Source organism: Fulmarus glacialis, unplaced genomic scaffold, assembly GCF_000690835.1.
Source record: "Fulmarus glacialis isolate BGI_N327 unplaced genomic scaffold, ASM69083v1 scaffold11063, whole genome shotgun sequence".
Taxonomy (NCBI): Eukaryota; Metazoa; Chordata; class Aves; order Procellariiformes; family Procellariidae; genus Fulmarus; species Fulmarus glacialis.
In genome coordinates this window covers 14064-32417 of record NW_009204899.1, presented here as the reverse complement: position 1 = coordinate 32417, position 18354 = coordinate 14064, and the positions used below count along the sequence as shown (strand labels likewise).

General features: G+C 37.0%; 1 protein-coding gene across 1 annotated transcript in view; it reads right to left on the bottom strand.

Annotated features, from left to right (window-relative positions):
- Positions 1-732: 732 nt before the first annotated feature.
- Positions 733-18354, bottom strand: part of LOC104074876 (PMS1 protein homolog 1-like) — a 30259-nt gene continuing 12637 nt past the window's right edge. Inside the window, 5 exon segments of the mRNA XM_009575172.1 lie at positions 733-1157; positions 3843-4003; positions 11813-11943; positions 12484-12939; positions 18306-18354. The exon segment at positions 18306-18354 is cut by the window's right edge and continues 28 nt beyond it. Coding sequence (XP_009573467.1) covers positions 966-1157; positions 3843-4003; positions 11813-11943; positions 12484-12939; positions 18306-18354 — 989 coding nt within the window. The 3' untranslated portion in view covers positions 733-965.

The window sequence follows — 18354 nt, the reverse complement described above, 5'->3', positions numbered from 1 at the left end:
GGGTGGACAGGAATTTTCGGGTAATCTTTCTTGAAACTTTTAAAACATACTCTTCCAGAGACATTGCATCTGCTATGCACAGAAGGCATAATCGGGTAGCTTTATGGAACTAGGCTGCTACTTGAAATAGAGGAGTAAACATTACGTTCTGGTAGAAAGAATGAACAAGTTTACCAGAATCAGTAGCGCTCTCTGTAGCAGACTTTGCCCTAGTTATGCCACATTCTCCTTGAGTGAGGGCAGTTTATGTTTCCCACCCCCAAAGAGTTTGTGTACAGCACTGCACCAACACACACATACTGGCACCCGCTTTCAGTGCTAACCTGTGCTCCTGTGACTCTGGTCCTTTCATCTTTCAATTCATTGGCCAGTTTTTGTTCACCTAAGGTTTTAAGAGTGTACTATACTTTTAAGAATCACACTTTTATAAGTGTGTAAAAAAGCTTTTTGGAGATCAGACACTAGGACTTCAATACTCATTTACATGAGCTAACAACTTCCAAATAAGAAATACACCACCATAAGTGTAACTATAATAACTGCATATGGCAATGCCACATTTAAATACCTACAGCTTTCTGGCATTCCTTTGACAATTAACATCTCATGTCCTTAGTACAATAAGCTTTGCCAGGCTCTGTTGAAAGCAACTTCTAACCACTTCATATCTAAAAAATTTTGACATACTGGTATTTTCTAAACCTGCAGCAATACGAAAAACATCAAACCAGATGAGAACATTTCTTTAATAAATTCTTTAAAAAACATAGTGACGAGTTGTTTCTCTACAGTATTTATTTCCAGTTTCCAAGTAGCGTTTGAATTTAAATAAAAGAAGTCTCTAGGAGGTGAACATATGATAATGAAAAGTCATTATACAAAAGCTTTGCACAAAACATACTGAAATTACAGAGTAATGATCAAAATTAAGCAAGAGAAATACGATCCCAAACAAAATGTTCCATTTACTGAATAATTTCCATGGAGTTGTGCTTGTCAACTTCTGGAATATCTGTTAAGTGACGAAAAAAAGGACGACCATGAACACAGCCTTTATTTTCCTTTCCAAGCTGTTGCTTCATCCTGTAAATTGTGTTTTGTACATCTTCTTTTGACAAATGTAAGGGCAGCTGCCGAGCTAAACGTACTGCTTCTCCCTGTGGAAAGGAAAAACAAATTAGAACCCCAATAGTTTTAAAGTACCACTTTTTAAACACATTAACCTGGGGCTACCAGAAAGCAGGAATTAAGCACTCACTGTTAAAGGTCACTCTTCTCTTTTCTGCTGATAAATATTCCGAACCCCAAAAACCCAAATGTAACTCTAAACATATCTTATTGGTCATTTGATGACACTTCTACAATGGAGTCACACACAGTCAGTCTCCTGGTCATGTTTGCACTCTTTTTCTTTTAGGGTCCACTTTTGCAAGATGCATTGTGTTTCTGAGTATCTTATTTCTTGTTGGCACCAGTATCAGCTGAAGATGTTTACCAGTTCACAAGACACATTCTACATCACAAACTTCAGAACTAAAATAAATGAAGTCAAACAGTCAGCTAAACAAAGTTTTAAAAATACTATAGTGAAATTTTAGATTAATGTTGTATTAACTATTGTCTATTACATCCAGTTATCTCACAATACAACAAAGCAGAAGTGACTGCTAAACACAATTACTGAATCACCCATCATCAAAGAATCAAGCAACTTCAAAAAGAAGTTGTCAGTTTTTTTGTTTCCTCATCCGAGATGGGCCTTCCTGCCACTGCCTTCTCTTCTGTACTTTAGTAATGTTGCCTAGACAGAAATGGATGTAGCATACAATCTCCGTTCACATTGTACAAACCTGAAGCAGTGTTCATAACATTTTAATCTGAATCCTCTCATTTTGTTTGTCTGGGATTTTCTGCCACTCTTCCAAGTGGAAAAAAGATCACTGTGGACTATTCTCTATCTAGGAAGGCTGCTTCGTTAACCATTACCCTATTCTTTCTTATGGGTCTACCAAAAGACAGCAAAAGTTGCAGACATGCTTCTGCTCAAACATGAAATTTATGATAAAAGTTGCAATTCTGAACATGAAAGTGAATGGCGTTTCCAGTGTTTACCCCCCAGAATGGTCAAAAAATTCAGGGCTTATTTTAATAGGTTTTTTTTTCATGACAGCAAGCCATATACTTCCCAGTTAATATGTATTTTCCAGCTACTGTTACTGCTACACATGCATCTTCTTTCTAACAGTTCCTCACAGGATCAACATTGCTCTTAATAAGGCTTCCTTTGATAATCTCTTGATATATACCTTTATCTGTGTGTGTGTGTGTGTGTGTGTGTGTGTGTGTCTCTCTATATAAACCAACTCCATCCCACTCAATTTGACTGACGGGTATTTGTAAGTAGAGGAAATAAAGCTTCTGCCTCCAAATCAAGTTACAAACCATTCCTGTCTCGACACTTAACTCATGCCTTCTTTAAGCTTCTTTCATGAGTGCACGAGAATGGTTCAGTAGTACACAACAGAGTCACTCGCTCCAAAGGCAGCTGTAAACTTACTGCCCCCAAAAGACAGGGAAATATTTGTATAATAAATGTTTAAAAGATAAAACACATTCTGTGTAAATGCCTAGGTCCCATTTTGAAGTAGCCTGATTCAGGAAAGCATGTTAGCAAATGCTTAAGAAAGAAAGAGACTTAACATGTATTTTGGTAACCTTTTTGAACAGAGATCTTAAGATTTGGGATTAAAGATAGCATTAGTGAAACATCTAGACAAGAAGTGATAGAAAACTACTACTGTTAATTGCTCCAGCTTTAACTAGTATCACATATATTAGTTGTCTCTGAAACTTCACACCCATTTTTGTCTCTGGATGGACTATTTTATCTATTTGCATATCAAATATTAACAAGATTCATTCCAGTTCCAACTGTTGCGTAATAATTTCTGTAAGGAAACAGATTAAAGATTCTTTTACTCAAGTACCGTACTTCTGGCAACTACTAATGCTGGCTGCTTGTGAAGAACACATGGTTTCCTCTCTGTCAGTGGACTGCAGAACTTAGTCACTATTGCATTGAATACAGCGGACTTACGAGACTCTGTTGGCGGTCAGTATGTGCTTCCGTTAACTGCAGAAGTTATTGATGTTAACTAAATACAAGCATTTGCAGAGGTATATGGGGTTCACTGTATGTGAAACTTCATTTTTTACTTCAATGTCTTAATTCCAGTGACAGCTTGCTTTTCTGGCAAAAAAAGTTTCCATTTGTCTATCTCTGCCCTTTCTTTGAATGAATCAGGAATTTTTCTTCTTTGAGTGGAAATGGTGCACTTTCTGATTTTTACAATATACATCTCATTGACATTTACATGAGAATTAAGCTTCAATTAACGCCTACTTTTCACAAACTATTACCTTAAGTCATTTTAGAATTTCTTCATAGATTTCTTTATAAAGGAGTTAAATCTCAATGACTGGATTCAACTGCCTTCTAGACTTTGTAAAGCAATTTTATGGCAGTTCTGTATTCTAACATGGAGAAATGCCTTTCTAGTCTGAAAACTGCCTATATAGAAACACTTTGTGAACATCAGCTTTCAGTATGTATTATATCACACTGGACAACTGGTTTTGGATATGTCTGATGGAAGCATTTTGGTAAGCAACGCAGAATCCATACACCTCAGAGAGGATATGACATTCGCCTTTTCAAGTAACTTCTGTTTAGAACAGAACTACATTAATTAAAACAGAAAGCTGAAGATAGATTTTCAAGCTGATTAAGGTTTTATTATAAGCTTAGCTGGCCAATACTTAAAAGCAAACTTCTGTCTTACCTCCAAGTAATTTATCACTTTGAGAGGCCTACATTCATATACTTCCTTTGCATTTCCATTAACTACTGCATTCAGAATTTCTTTCAAATCAGAAATACCGTAATATGGCAGACAATTTGCCATCCCTTCTATTTCCAGATGACTTTCTGTAGCTGAAGCACCTGAAAAATACAAAAACAAAACAGTAATTTATACACTACTTTGATTTCTATTCTGGAGCAATTCAGAGAAAATTAAACTGATGTAAAATCACTTAGTAAATTAGTCTCACAAATTCAATAAAATTAGGAAACTTTTTTTGCTCCTCCCTTGGAGTGAAAAGCATTTATTTGTCCAACGTTTCATTATGATGATGTGTGCCTATTCACATCACGAATGTCTCAGCTTATTTTAATTCAAATCCTAGCTGGCACTGTTTAAATGCTTAAAACATTTTGCAGCATTCCCAGTCTTGAGCATAGCTTTAATTAAAGCTTCTATGGCTTTAATTAAACATACATGAAATTAAAGTAGAAGCTAGTAATAAAATACAATTTAGTTTGAAACAAATTAAAACAAAGTGTTGGCACTACTTCCTATGTAATTGGTTTAAACATCTGTAGAGTTCAAATGTTATCATAATAAATTCAGCTTCTACTGAAATAAAAAGCAGTTTTTTCTCCTATCACAGCAGAGGAAAAACTCAAGCCCATATAACTAAAGGCTCTGTGACAGACTTCATACTATCATTCACATGATATCACTGCTGCAGCAGGTACCACTCTGAATAGGAATGATGAATAAAACATTTAAACAACCTTCCCAACAAAATATCTATTCAAACTTTGAGGTGTAAGAGATTTCACTTCTTATTCACACTACTTGCGAAGAATTTGAATGAATTTGCTACTGTACAGCTAACTTTTCTTCCACTCCCAGTCAGAAACAAGTTCTCTAGGGGTCAGGCTCACATGTTCTCGTGCAGTCCTTCAGAGCTCCTCCTCTCATTCATGTTGCGTGCACAGAAATCTCAACCCAACCTGCATGGCTACCTTCCCTTTACCTCCACTACGAGTCTAAAAAGTAAAGAGCTTCACAAGGAGAGCACGGAAGAATACAATTCGTAATGAAAATAAATCCACTCTTGTGTAATGGCCCCAGGTAGGATAAATTACATTCAGCCTGAGTCACGAATGGTTTTTGCAAAGTCAAAAAAGCTGGAGACAAATAGATTGCTACAAAGTGGATTAAGCTAACAAACTGTGGTAAGGGATCATTCATGTTCCTAATCCAAATGACAATGTGACAGATTTCAGAAGTGCGAGAAAATATATACGCAATATAAGTTACCACAATGTACTTTCGTTAGCTAGTAGAATGAGACTGTTATCCATGACCAGGCACTCTTTATTTGACAGTCATTAAATAAGAGTATAGATGAACAGGAGGACTGTGCAGGTTGAAAATTTTTCTAAATATGGGTGATAATGGTAAATAATGCTGTTGGGCCCTTTTAAGCTTCATGGCAAGAGATACTTTGACCAGAGTGGGAATTTGATATAGGGAACAGCCCCCCACCCCCCCAAAAATCACATAACCTCTTTCCAGCTACATATTTAACACTGCTTTAAATTTGAAACTTTACTTCCTTTTTCACCCAGCATTGTCTTCCTTCTCTTTTTCAAGCTGTCTTGCCCTAATCTTGGCCAGCAAAACCAGACATTTTTTATGTGCTGCTGTAAGCCTGCAATCAGATTCAGCTTAAAGCAAAATGTTAAACTATCTGAAAGTTCGCCAGTTATTAAAGGTGAGATAACATGATGTACTATGCCAATATTTTCCAATGCGAAAGGCTGCCAGTAAGAGACAGGAGCAAAAGAGAAAGTCTGTTTTTAATCTCCGTCAGCTTTTTTCTCTTCACTTTTATCCCAATTTTGCTTCAATGAAAGACTAGATTGGAGTAACTGTTCCAGACCATTTGATTACACTTCTTTCTCTCTAAAATGAGAACTTAGTCTATCTGACAACTTTTCAATAATCACCTCTTTACATGCTATCAAAGACAGGACATTTTGTTAAGTTTCAAGTGTTAAGATTTTCAGTTTAAAAACTTGTATTTCCAGTGCTTCCTTTTAAAATTTCATGACAGTGAGGTTCTGGATTTGCAAAACATTTCTTTTTTTTGCAATTCCAGTAAATCAATCATACATGCTTGCTAATGAGACTGCTAATGCTCAATATGAATAGCAATTCTCCTGCCTGCAAATTTTGACAGCCAGGTTTGACTTCACCATACTGCTCATTAATTTGAAAGTCAAAGGGGGCTTTAAGGAGTCTAACATCAAACAATACAAATCCTGGCTAAGAGAAGTTTTCTTCTTCGGTATTTCTGTTTGTGTGTCATTCTCCTTTTCTGCTTACAATCTTTAGACTGCAAAGTAGCCCACTGCATGCTGATTAACATATATTTATCTGCAAGTCTTTGCAGGAATTCCAATATTGGCAACATTTGATGATATAAGCAGATGTCCGAGCCTCAGTGTACTTGTAAATTTTTGACAAAATATACGTTAAGATTTTTGAGTATTCAAACAGCAGTCTTCAAGCAGTTTCCATGGGAGTTTCTATGAAATGCTTTGCAACTTCCAAGGAAAATATTTCCGTGAACAAATAAACTAGCTTTCAATTGAGTAAAGATGTGGATTTCTCATTGCTACAAATTTCCCCTTTCTCTTTCCAAACAAAGTATTCACAATCATCTTTGGATAATTCCTTCTTGATGGCCAGGAAAAACTGTTCTCTTCCAGCTGCCACCTAGATTAGGTGACACTATAAGACTATCTATCTTCCAGTCTATGGTCAAAATCAAACTGAAATTAAGTAGCAGCATGATTTTCCACTGGTTGGTTACAAAACCTGAGGCAGCTTATATTACCAAGGAAGATGGGTTATTTACCTATTACTGCGCTTTGAGGCCGGAAGATGGCTTATTTACCTATTACTGCGCTTTGAGGCCTTGTAAGCACATTCTTTGTGTATAGTATGGTGGGTACACATATTCTATCAGGCAGACAATTCTACCCTAAAAGCCTGCCTTGAGGCATGGCCCAAGGCCCACCATATTGTTACAAAAACAGGCAAGACATGTTCCTTGCTCTCAGTTCCTTTCCAGCCAAGAATTCATGTCTCTCTCCAGGACTTTCACAAAGGCAAGTAGACAGATGTGCAGTGAAGGTACATATAACAAACACATCTTAGGAAGAACTGGACGGAAAGTAATCCATCTTACTTCTTGAAATGCTTCTCTGCGTGTAGGGGTCATTGCAAGCTATACCCAGCAAACAAATGCCTGGCAGATCCCAGAATACTGAGTTAAGTAAAAGCAAACAGACTGCTCTCCCAAAGGTAGCATCACTTGAAGCCTCAGTAAGGCCAGAACATGAGGGGGCGGGAGGGCAGTGGAAGACAGACTGGAGCTCAGCGTCACAGTTTTGCAAATCACAACAACTGGCACGTTCCACAAAGAAACCATTGATTTTGCCTAACTGACATACTTACAGCAAGAAGCTTTTTCTGAGCTATTTCACAACATGTTTTTCACTGTCAGCTATCCAGAGAAAAATCTAGTTGAAAACTCCTTAGACTGCTGAGCAATCAATATAAAGAGAAACAAGGAGACATTACAAAAGATATTAGTCTACCAAAACAAGAAGATAGGGTACGTCCAAGACCTAGGATACTTGGAACAACTTTGGCTGCAGTCATACAGAGTCTTTGAATAATATGGAGAAAAGGTAAATTACATTCATCTCTTACAACAAGAGAGCATTCAAAGGACAGACTTATCCTCAAATGAAACAATAGGCAAATAAGGCCTGAAACTCTCATGCTCTTCTGAAAATAACTATCCAAAGGCTGCATTTGTGAGTAAGGGAAACATTGCTGAAAGTTCAAACAGTTTTGCCACCAAAATGACAGAACAAGAACAAAACTGCATGTGGTACTGAGTCCTTGTTAGGAAGAAAAGACCTAATCAGACCTCTCAAAAACCTACTAGGAGTAGTGCATCTGGTGTCACATGGTGCCGCGGGGTTCAGAGTGAGGCATGTCCATGCTATCCCTGTGAGAAAGACTTCTGGTAGGTTATTAGAGTAACTGAAGTTCAGAACCAACCCCACTAGCTAAAAGGTCCTGGCCATTAAAGAGTATAGTTGTATTTCTATGAATTCCAAGCGCTATGAGGGAATAAGATTCAATTTCTGAGTATTAATCCCAAGACCTGCCAAATTTAGTGCAAGAGTAACGAATTATTTTTTTTTATCCTATGAGAGAAGTTGTCCCTTACAGACAAGTATCCAAATAAGGAAAACCCAATGTTACGTGGGGTTTTTGTTTCAAGTAAGAAACTATCAGAATCAAAATCTTTATAAAAAGTTCCTGTACGCCATAAGTTGCCAAAAGGTAGGAATTTAAACTGCAAAGCATCACCTTTAACAAAGACCAGTTGAGATGCAAGCCCAACGCAACAAGTGAATTACCAAAGTCACCTTCCAAATTAAGGCAGCCGTTCAGATTTTCTTGTTATTAAATAGTCAGTCAGTCCTGTAAAACACCCGCCACACCAAGAGGAAATAAGGAAAGAATCTATGGTCCTATATTCAAGTCATTATACTCACCTAGGAAACAGTCCTAGTGAGGTGCTCAATAAGAAAGCAAGAGGTCCTGCATTCCAAATTAGTATCTGAGTACTATGAGTAGACTTAATATATGATAATGGGCAGCAATACTCAGGGTCCTTCTCTTCCCCTTTGGTGGAATACATGTGGAGATTTAAACAAATAATCAATGCAACCTACTAGACTGATAGTCCTCTTCAAAGATCACCATGGGTCAAGGAAAGCCTCTTCTTCTGCAGCCCAAACTGCCAAACATCGAATTGGAGCAGCTAAGTTTCTTTTGTTCTTGTTTTGGAAGGTATCTTAGAGCTACCGATGCCATTGCAGACTTATCCACATGGACCAACAGAAAGGCTTGTTATTTTGCAAGAAGAAATTACCAGAAATACCACTTCCACATTCAAATTCAAAGCTAAAGAAACGGAACCTTTGCTTGTGACATAAAAGAGGATGTCTCTGTCAGAAAAAGGAAATTTTCTACTACAGAAAACAAAACTCTTAACTCAGGATGAAAAGGGAAGCCATGCACTAGTGGCTATTAGTAAGAAATCAACCACAGTCAGAAAGGAACATCTAATATGACCATGTCAGGGTTGAAGTCCCAAAGGATAGACCTTCAAATATACTACAGTCGACCTTGACAGCAAGAAAGAGTTGATAGTTCAGTTGAGCAACAGCAAATACTAGCACTGATCCAATTCACCCAAAAAGTTGGGAAAAATGAGTTATAAAGGTACGTGCACAGAGCATGGGGTTCAGGTGTGCTCCTATGGATGCTGCTAAGATGAAACTCTCCAGCTACCGTGGGTTAAGTGCACATTTGCATTCTGGACACCCCTCCACAGCAAGCTGGGACTTTATTATCCACCATGCAAAGTGGCAACCCCTGTCCCAAAAAATTAACAATATATCCTGAAGAAACAAAACTTTTCTGAGGCAACTTCTAGTTCAACATCTCAATGCCCCCCTTTTAGGCTGTGTCTGAGTTTCAGAAAACCACAAAAATAGACACTGAATTCAGACAGCAAACAAAAAAAAAATGCTTCTATAAGGACAGTGAAGAATGTTTTACGAGACAAACTTGGTTCTCTCAAAGTTGAGAAATCCTATAGACTACTCAGGTGTAAGTGGGACAAATCACTCCTGGTCTGCAGGTCATCGTAAAGATTATACAACAAGAATCTACAAAATAAAGAACCTCAAACCGCATAGTGAAATTCCCAGAGAAGGGTATGTAAGGAGTGTTAATTATTAACACTCGTGTTTCTGAAAATCAGCTTTAATAAGTATTTGTAGAAGATAATAGCACATTTGTAGAAGATAGCATATTTCAGGGATGAGTTTAAGAAAAAAAGAAAAAGGAACAACTGATGAAGTATTAAGTAAAAATCCTTCGGTCAGTTGGAAAAAAGGCTGGGAGAAATTCCATTTTTTTGCTGGTATTTCTACCTTCATCTGCAATGGTATGCTCTTTTAATAACAGAGGCTGTAACTGCTGTAATGTCATCAGCAGAAGCTTATAAACATGACTGACAAGCCTCAGATGTTATTAACGTTTCATTCAAATAGTTAAAATATAAGACTGAATTAAGAACTGAATTAGATTCCCATTCTTCATATGGACTGGCCGTATGGAACTGATCAAGTCCATGACCTAGGTTTGTTGACCTGTATAGTGCATATAAAGCACTTTTACTTTCACTAACTGTAAACCAAATGAGAACAGTTTCCTCACGAGATTTCATTTCCTTAATTTTACATACTTAGGAACACAAGATTGGAAGGCTATTACTACTTCCCGGTTACTGTGTCGAGTCCCTTGCTATTATATTGTACAATTCTGCTCTTAAACTAATTGAGCTATCTTAAAGCTAGTTTCCCATCTCCAGTACCACAAAATTGGTCAACAACTCTCCTCCGTTGTTGCCTAGAAACTGTCTTCAAATTTTCACATTCAATTTATTCACATCCACTTTACATTAATAGGATTTTGAGCAAACTTACGGTATGAGGAGGTGGGGGGGGGGGAGGTATATGAGCAAAAAGGCTAAGCAACAATCCCTTTCTCCCATATTTGTCCAGAGACACATCATAGACCTCCTCAGCTTTTGATTTGACTGAATAAACCTTTTACAAGCTGCCTCTTACACTATGTGCTTTATTTTTATATATTTATTTATTCCCCTAAGATTATTACCATGAACACCTCTTCTACAAAGTTTTTGCTATTTATGCAGGGATTTAGCCAGTCAGAAAGAAGTTTCCTTGTTTTTGCTGTGCACGATTCAGTAAAGAAAACAGCTTAGGCTCCGTCCTTCCCATGAGCCAGCCTCTGAGTGAAGGAGTTGCTCTACATCCCTTTTTTGTACCTACCCTTAAAAGATCCCATATGTTACAGTAGATCTGTCATCACTGTACATATGTGGGGATCTGTAACACATGAAGCTATAGCATTTCTAACAGCTCTTATAGTGAACCTTTTCTCTGAGCTGCCAGCTAGGTACTACCCCCAAAGACGTTTGCTTTTCTTGGAATTCTGCTAGAGAAATCCTGATCCGCAGAACCGATCCTGGGTGGGTTGCCCCTGGGTTTCCAACAGCATCCCTATAAATCGTTCTTCAGAAAAATGTATAAACATATGATCTCTCTTGCTAAGGTAAAAGGATCTTATATGAAACAGATTTGTTCTGTGATCAACATAGAGGCATTGAAAAGTAGGCTGTCTCAAAAAAAAGTTCAGATCTCTGTCAAAAGGTGTGATGGTGATCCTGTCACCCTCTCTTTACTGGCTGCTTTGGGCTCTGTGTTATAACTCTGATATGAAAGTAAATCAATAACCAGATCCAGCTCCTTACTGGACCTCCTCAACCGCTCAATAGCAGAGGAGTAGCTAGCTAAAGCACAAACTCGCAGAAGCTTCTGTAAGTAAGTATCACCTTGGAAGAAGCTGCCAGGACTAAGGAATTCTCATCAGTTTAATTGAAATTCTGTCAGAATGGCAATTAAAGATATTGACATCCAGCATTTTGAGAAAAGAAGGAAAAAAAAAAAGTCAGGAAAACGTGGATTTCAGAGCATTCTTTGAAAAACTATTGAAGTTTTCTGTTCAGCTATCGGCTTCCATTACTCAATGTTCTATGTAGAAGATTACATTCTTTGCCAAGTAATAACATCTCAATGTTAAGGAAAGCAGAATGTTAGTGCTTTAAATGATAAGGTGATGTAGAATAACATGATCTACATTAACAATCATTTAAATCGTTAAATCAGAAGAAACAAGCCCCAATATGACTAAAACATTTAAAACCATCATACCTTCTATCACTTTTATCTGGAATCCATTTGCTACAAGCCTTGGATCTGACAAATAACCTGATCCATTGAAGCTCTGGTAATCCTTCTGCATTTTATAAAGAGCAGCCATATACTGAGATCCACCAATAAGACTGGAAAAAAAAATATCCCCAAAGTGTTAGACACCAAAATCCTTAATGTGAAAATTGAAACTGTGAGAAAAATACAGAAAAAAGTAGTAAGTGATGAGAAGTGATCAAGATTTTTAAAAGTATTCTGAAAAAGCAATTTGTTTAAAGAAACAAAATCACAACTATTCACGTATCTTAAAGAGTGACCAAGTTTAGGCATATAGTAATAATTACATCAGGCATTCCCTAATCCATGGGGGAAAGTTAGTTAGAGTGAAGTCGTGAAAATATGGAGCATTTAATTTTCTTCTGGAGAAAGAAGTTTGTCTTCACTGCATTACCAATGAAACTGGTCAAAATTCATACTTATTTCAACTGGAGTATGACCAAACCTGCTCATTACTATAAGGTAAAAGTACACAAAAAAAAATCTGTTCTAACAGATAAATGAACATACAAATAATCACAGAATTAGCAAACAGGGCCTTACCAGAGTTTACTGTAAATAATTATCAAATGATACTTGAAATAGCAAACCAATTTTGCTCAATTGTACTATACCTGTCCGTTAACAGAACTGGCTTGTCCAGTTTCTCTACTGGAAGCTTATGATTCATCAGTAATCTTTGACGTAGCAGCGCTTCTTCCAATCTATATGGATTCAGCAACATTAGCTTTTTTTCAGTAGCAAATATCCAGACATCAGGAAAACTCTGACGACGGATGAGGAAAAGCTTGTGTTCATCTGAATCATTTTTCTCGCGTCTCTGAAGCTGATGTCTACAGGAACTCAGAGAAAAAGGTACTGTCACAGTTTTCGTAGACTGTTCAGGTTTCCGCTTCTTTTCAATTTGAGCATGAAATATCTTGTCAAGCTTCTGCTGGTCGGATGGGGAAGTCTTCAGCTTGGGTTTCTGTTTTTCTGCCTCCTTTGTTGGTCGGTGCACTGTCTGTCCCATAGCTTTCTTGACCTCTCTGTTGTACCGTTCCACGTCTTTAGCAGCTTTTATTTCATAACTTAAAAGAGAAACCAAACCAGTAGCATAATCAGATAAAAAACCCTAAACCCCAACTCCTAACATACTAAAACGAAAGGCAAGGTAACCATTTCAACAGACAAGAACAACTCCCATGGTTCATTCAAGTAGTCACATCAATATGCTTTCCACTATGACGGAGATGGAAGGACATTGGGGACTGTGCCCATATTACATTACCCTTTGAAGATGATAAGTTGGAAATTTTCCTTCATTGTGACAGCCAGCAAAACCTGAATTACTGAAGGGGGAGGAGTAGACTGCATCATATGAAGAGCTGCAGCAAATTGCTTTTGACCTCAGTCCTAAAGACTATGTTTAAGCCTAATTCACAATCCGATACATAGTTTTGGAAGAAGTTTTGTCAAAGGCACATCCAGCCCAATTCATAAAGTCATTTAAGCTTCCAGAGCTCTACAGACTTCAAGGGTTAGGTAAGAGTTTGAAGCCTAAATAACTTCATAAGCCTGAGGCTTTACTTAATATAAGAAGTACATTTGATTTCAAATGGCCTAAAATTAGCCACATAAATAAAAAGTGTGAGAATACAGAATAGATATGATTATCACAGAATTCTCTAACTAATAAACTTACAGATTTTTCAAAAAGTACTCAATAACGAACTACTCCTAAATGTTATCTAAATGGTTAAAACATTACTACATACTAAATCTCTACAACCTGAATGGATTCTTAATGAGTTTACAAATGTCAGGAAGATAGCTAAACTTTTATAGATGCCAGGTTTATACTTGCCTACTGCATACGAATCTTACTTTTTTGAAGGCCAAAGGAGTGATTTGCTGAACTCCCTCTTTTTGCCCTTATTTGATATTCTAAATTCTAGCAGGTAATTCAAACTGGTCCAATCTTCAATAAAAAAAAGTAGTACTATCATATGTAAGTATTGGAAATAAGTATTTTAGCTGGTCATATTTATTTATTGCTACTTGCTGGAACAGTTTGATTCAATTATGTGTATGCATGCTGGAAAATTAAGGTCAACAAAAAGGTCACCATTTGCAATTAATTATGATGTGCTAGCATTCACATATGGTACCAATATTTAGTTAACTAAAAAAGTCAGCTTAAATAGTTTCTTGCAATAAATCATGTCCTAGAAAATATGGAGTAAATGTTAAGATAAAAAACATCTGCTCCTTTTAAAATGAATGGATGAAATCACTTGAACAGAAATTTTTTTATCCCAAATACATTCATAGCTTTGACCAGATCAATAAATACTTTGTTTTGAATAGACACAATTGTAACGCAGGAGAATATTCAACTATAAGAGAACTGAGCTTTCAGTTATATACACTGATATATACACAGTTATATACATTTTCAGTTATTATACACTGATAATCCAAAACAAAAGCACTTCCAAAGAAAGTCCAACTTGCCTGTCATTTTAGGCTACCATCAGAAAAATTCTAGCCTTACAAGCTTTGATTGTGAGGGTGTTGCAAATTTATATACACCACAATCAGTGAGTTGCTCAGAAACAAAGAAAACAGCAGGTTTACAAACTACAAGGGAACACCTTTGCCTTTCCAAAAATCCTTCCACAGAGGCAAGTATAATCAACAAGTGCTAGAAGAACCATTTCTTCTCTGCTTTGTGAATTAAGACTGTAAATTTAGGATCCTTTCCTGAAGCTCCAAAACCTAAAGCCAAGGAAATTTGCAAAACTGGGTGTAAGGAGGGAAGTGGAAGACCAGAATGAAGTCTAGTTTCAAAGGCAGCTTTATTTTAACTAGAAAAATGGATCCATGATTTATTATTTTCCCCTTGTGTCTGAAACCCAAATGAAATATTTAGCATACAACAAAAATCTTTTAATATAAGGTCTCTCAGACCTTATAAGACAAATAATCTGAATTTGACTATTTGGAGAAAACTCTGACTGGAAATGGCGACTTGTGTAGATTCATACGTGTCCAGAATAGAGAGGCATCCCGTTCTGAATGTAATACGTCTCAGCATCAGCCTCTTCACACAATGAAACCAGATCAACTCAAACTATCACCACGAGTAAGTATTACACTCTATTTCTTCGTTTCCTTCCTTTGTGAACAGGAAAATAAAAAAAGCTTTTAATTGCCCATATCAGCTTTTCAGAGTCTTCTGAAATGCACAGGTTTCAGGTGACTAGCACTGTTTCCTAGGAATGGACAACATGGACTTACTATTATCAAGCACTGGAACAGGCTGCCCAGGGAAGTGATTGAGTCACCATCCCTGCAGGTATTTAAAAGACGTGTAGACATGGCACTTAGGGACATGGTTTAGTGGTGGACTTGGCAGTATTAGGTTTACGGTTGGACTCAATGATCTTAAAGGTCTTTTGCAATCTATTCTACTATGACTGAACAGATGCTGGGGACAAGCAACAGTATAGAAGGATTGACAGCAATTATTAACATGATTAATAATCATGATTAATATCTGGCAGTATATATATATATGAATGGAGCTGGCTAGAGATACGATGGATGGTCAATGATGGCACCACCAAATGATGTTAACTAAAAGGTTAAAATACAGTAAAAAAGAATTCTTCTGGAATTGCTAAGCAAGCATATTTACCCCAATGTGAAGGAGTTGCAAATAATGCACACACACACAGACACACACAAGCCATGAGATGCGTGGAAAGTTTATCAGGCAATAAAAAGCTACCACACATGAGCTAGTTACTACTAGCCACTAATGACTGTCTATGTGCATGCTCTTACCTGCCAATAGACAGCAAAGGCCACGCTACCTGAAATAATGTTTCTCCCAAGGTACAAATATACTCATGAAGAATTACTGTAGAGTGCTGACAAGGTAATTTGTTAGCCCCATGATAATGTGTGTGTAGCTCTGAACCTTTCCTACACCTTCAGGATAACTACTGCTGCCACTGTCACAGCACTTGGAGGGACTTCTCCCACTCCTACCTGAGCCTGATAGGCAAGAAACATTAAGGTCAGAAACATACGCAAGCTGTATTAAGAAAGAGCAGAGTGAGTGCAAGAAATTAAATCCTGGCTTTGCAAAGCAGGGGGATATGCGATGCTGCCAATATGGACATGCATGGAAGCTTTCCTCTTCTATTATAACCTAAAGACCATAACATTTTACATTCCGGTTGAGTAATAAATGCTGGCTTGTTTTGAAAAGGCTATCCTATGTCACTATGAGACATCTGTTGGTTGTACTGCTCCCAAAAGGGATTTAAACTCATTTAGACCTGCTGGAGGAGCCACAGAGAGAAACAGAAATGCTGAAGCCAAGCACAACCACTGTAACTTAAACACGTGACTTTATCACAAAAGGATGGAGGACTAGAGCCCAGGAAAAGTGGTGTCTTGCCAGCAAGGTTGCATGAAGGTATAGAGTGCTCAATAGAACTGTGGCACTTTGGCTGCCCTGTTGTATATACATTTGTTGTTACCTCTAGGTGGCCCAATTTATCCAGAGTATCTGGTAGGCAAGACTTAGACGTATAACAGTTCTTCTGGATTGTTGCCTTGGAGGAAAAGATGTCGCGTATCTCTTCCTATTTATTATTTTCTGAGGGAATTTTAAAAGATTAAAAGCGGAAAAGAGGTACACCAAAGCTGAAATGTATGGATACAACTAGTGGTAAATTTTTCATTCACTTCAACATCCACTGGACCACACTGTGTTCATTCCCACACATAAGGAAAACTTCATTACCAGAGAGGTCTCCTTCCTGAACTAATACAAAGTTAATCTGTAGGCACACTTTTAAACATAACAGTTGTACCAGGAAAGCAACCATGAAATCTCAAAAGCTAAAGCAGAGCAAATTAAAATTTTCTGAAACAGCTGGCAGAACCTTTTGTTTCATTTCATTAAAAGCATGCCTATAATTGGAGTAGATTTCTACTATTACATTAATATTTCTGCTAATGCAGAGATGGACAAAACACTTTCTCACATGTATGGTTTTGTGACCATGTGGCATGTTGCTTGCTTAGTGAGCCTTAAATTAGGTAAATCAAAAGCTAGATAAAAAGGTTTTACTTAACTCTGATATAGCTGGCATTCAGAACAATGCAGGTGTTTTCAAACAAAGTCGAGAAGTCAAGGAAAAAAGAGATCTATTAACAGTAATTCACTAGGTATAGCTTCTCTTTCTTACCGTTCTCCTAATCGAATCTCTCATTAGTGTTAAAATTACATGTTTTGGCTAGTATAATTTCCTTTTCAGTGGTCTTTCTTAATTCCCTCTCCTTGCTTCCATAACATAAGGAGAATGCATTTTCACAACATTTCCAATGAGTTTGTTCTTCAGAACCAAAATTTCATTTCCCAAACTTGCTGCCACAAATCACAATACACATTCAAATCATTACATGTAAAACTATTGAAGAACTACTTCTATTTTCCTCATTTGTGTGACGCCCTACAGTGTTTTACATTTTATAAAATTACAAACACAAAGTAGGTGGTTTGGTTTGTTTTTAAAACTGTCTTAGAATGTCTCAAAATCTGTTATTCTAATTAATCTTTTACCGTAATATAAGTTCCACATAAAGGACAACATATACCTAATATTTTAACTAATCCAACCCCTACCCCAAATTAGGCTAAAATATTTCCCTAACTTGGAGATGGATTTCCTTTTAGAAAAATATGGAATTTAGCTATTCAGATTGTAATCTAAAAAAAGATTTGGTTTTGATTGAAACAGATTAAAATTCAAACTGTACTATCCTCTCTGAACCAGCACTGGAATAGCTGTTTAGTGGAAAAAGAGATTCCTAGTGTCATTTGATTGGGTTTTATAAATACAATTCTGAGGTAGCCTGGGTTGGGATATGTACTAAATTTAGAGGAAAGGAGTTTACCAAATGTTTGAGTACTAAAGATCCTGAAAAAGAATTCTAACTTTGTAGCAATAAAAAAAAACCCCTGTTGGCTGGAAAAAGCTCTGGAGGAACTACAAAGTGCCTTGGCCATAACCATGCTGGTTTTCATTGTCAGTGATCGGGAGTATATACAGGCAGCCCTTAGAAAACAGAAGTTTGTAGGATTGAAACAGTACATTTTCTTGCTTGTTATCGCTAAATAACAATTCAGCAAAACTTTTTCTACCTAACTGCTGCATGGCACAGTGGCAAAATGAGTAACTCAAATCAGCAGTGCACGTATGCACACAGCAAAAGACGACAACTCACAGTATCGATGCTGATCTTGAAAAGCCAAAAATCATTTTCTATTCTGTTTTTTCATAAATAACTGGCAAGTTATATTTTTTTTTTAATTCACTACAGGTGACCCATTGGTAACTACCAGATTTAGAAGCAAGACAGCCTGAAAACTTACTTTTTTTTTTCCTCTTCATTCAAATTCTTCCACTGCTCTTCAATTTTCA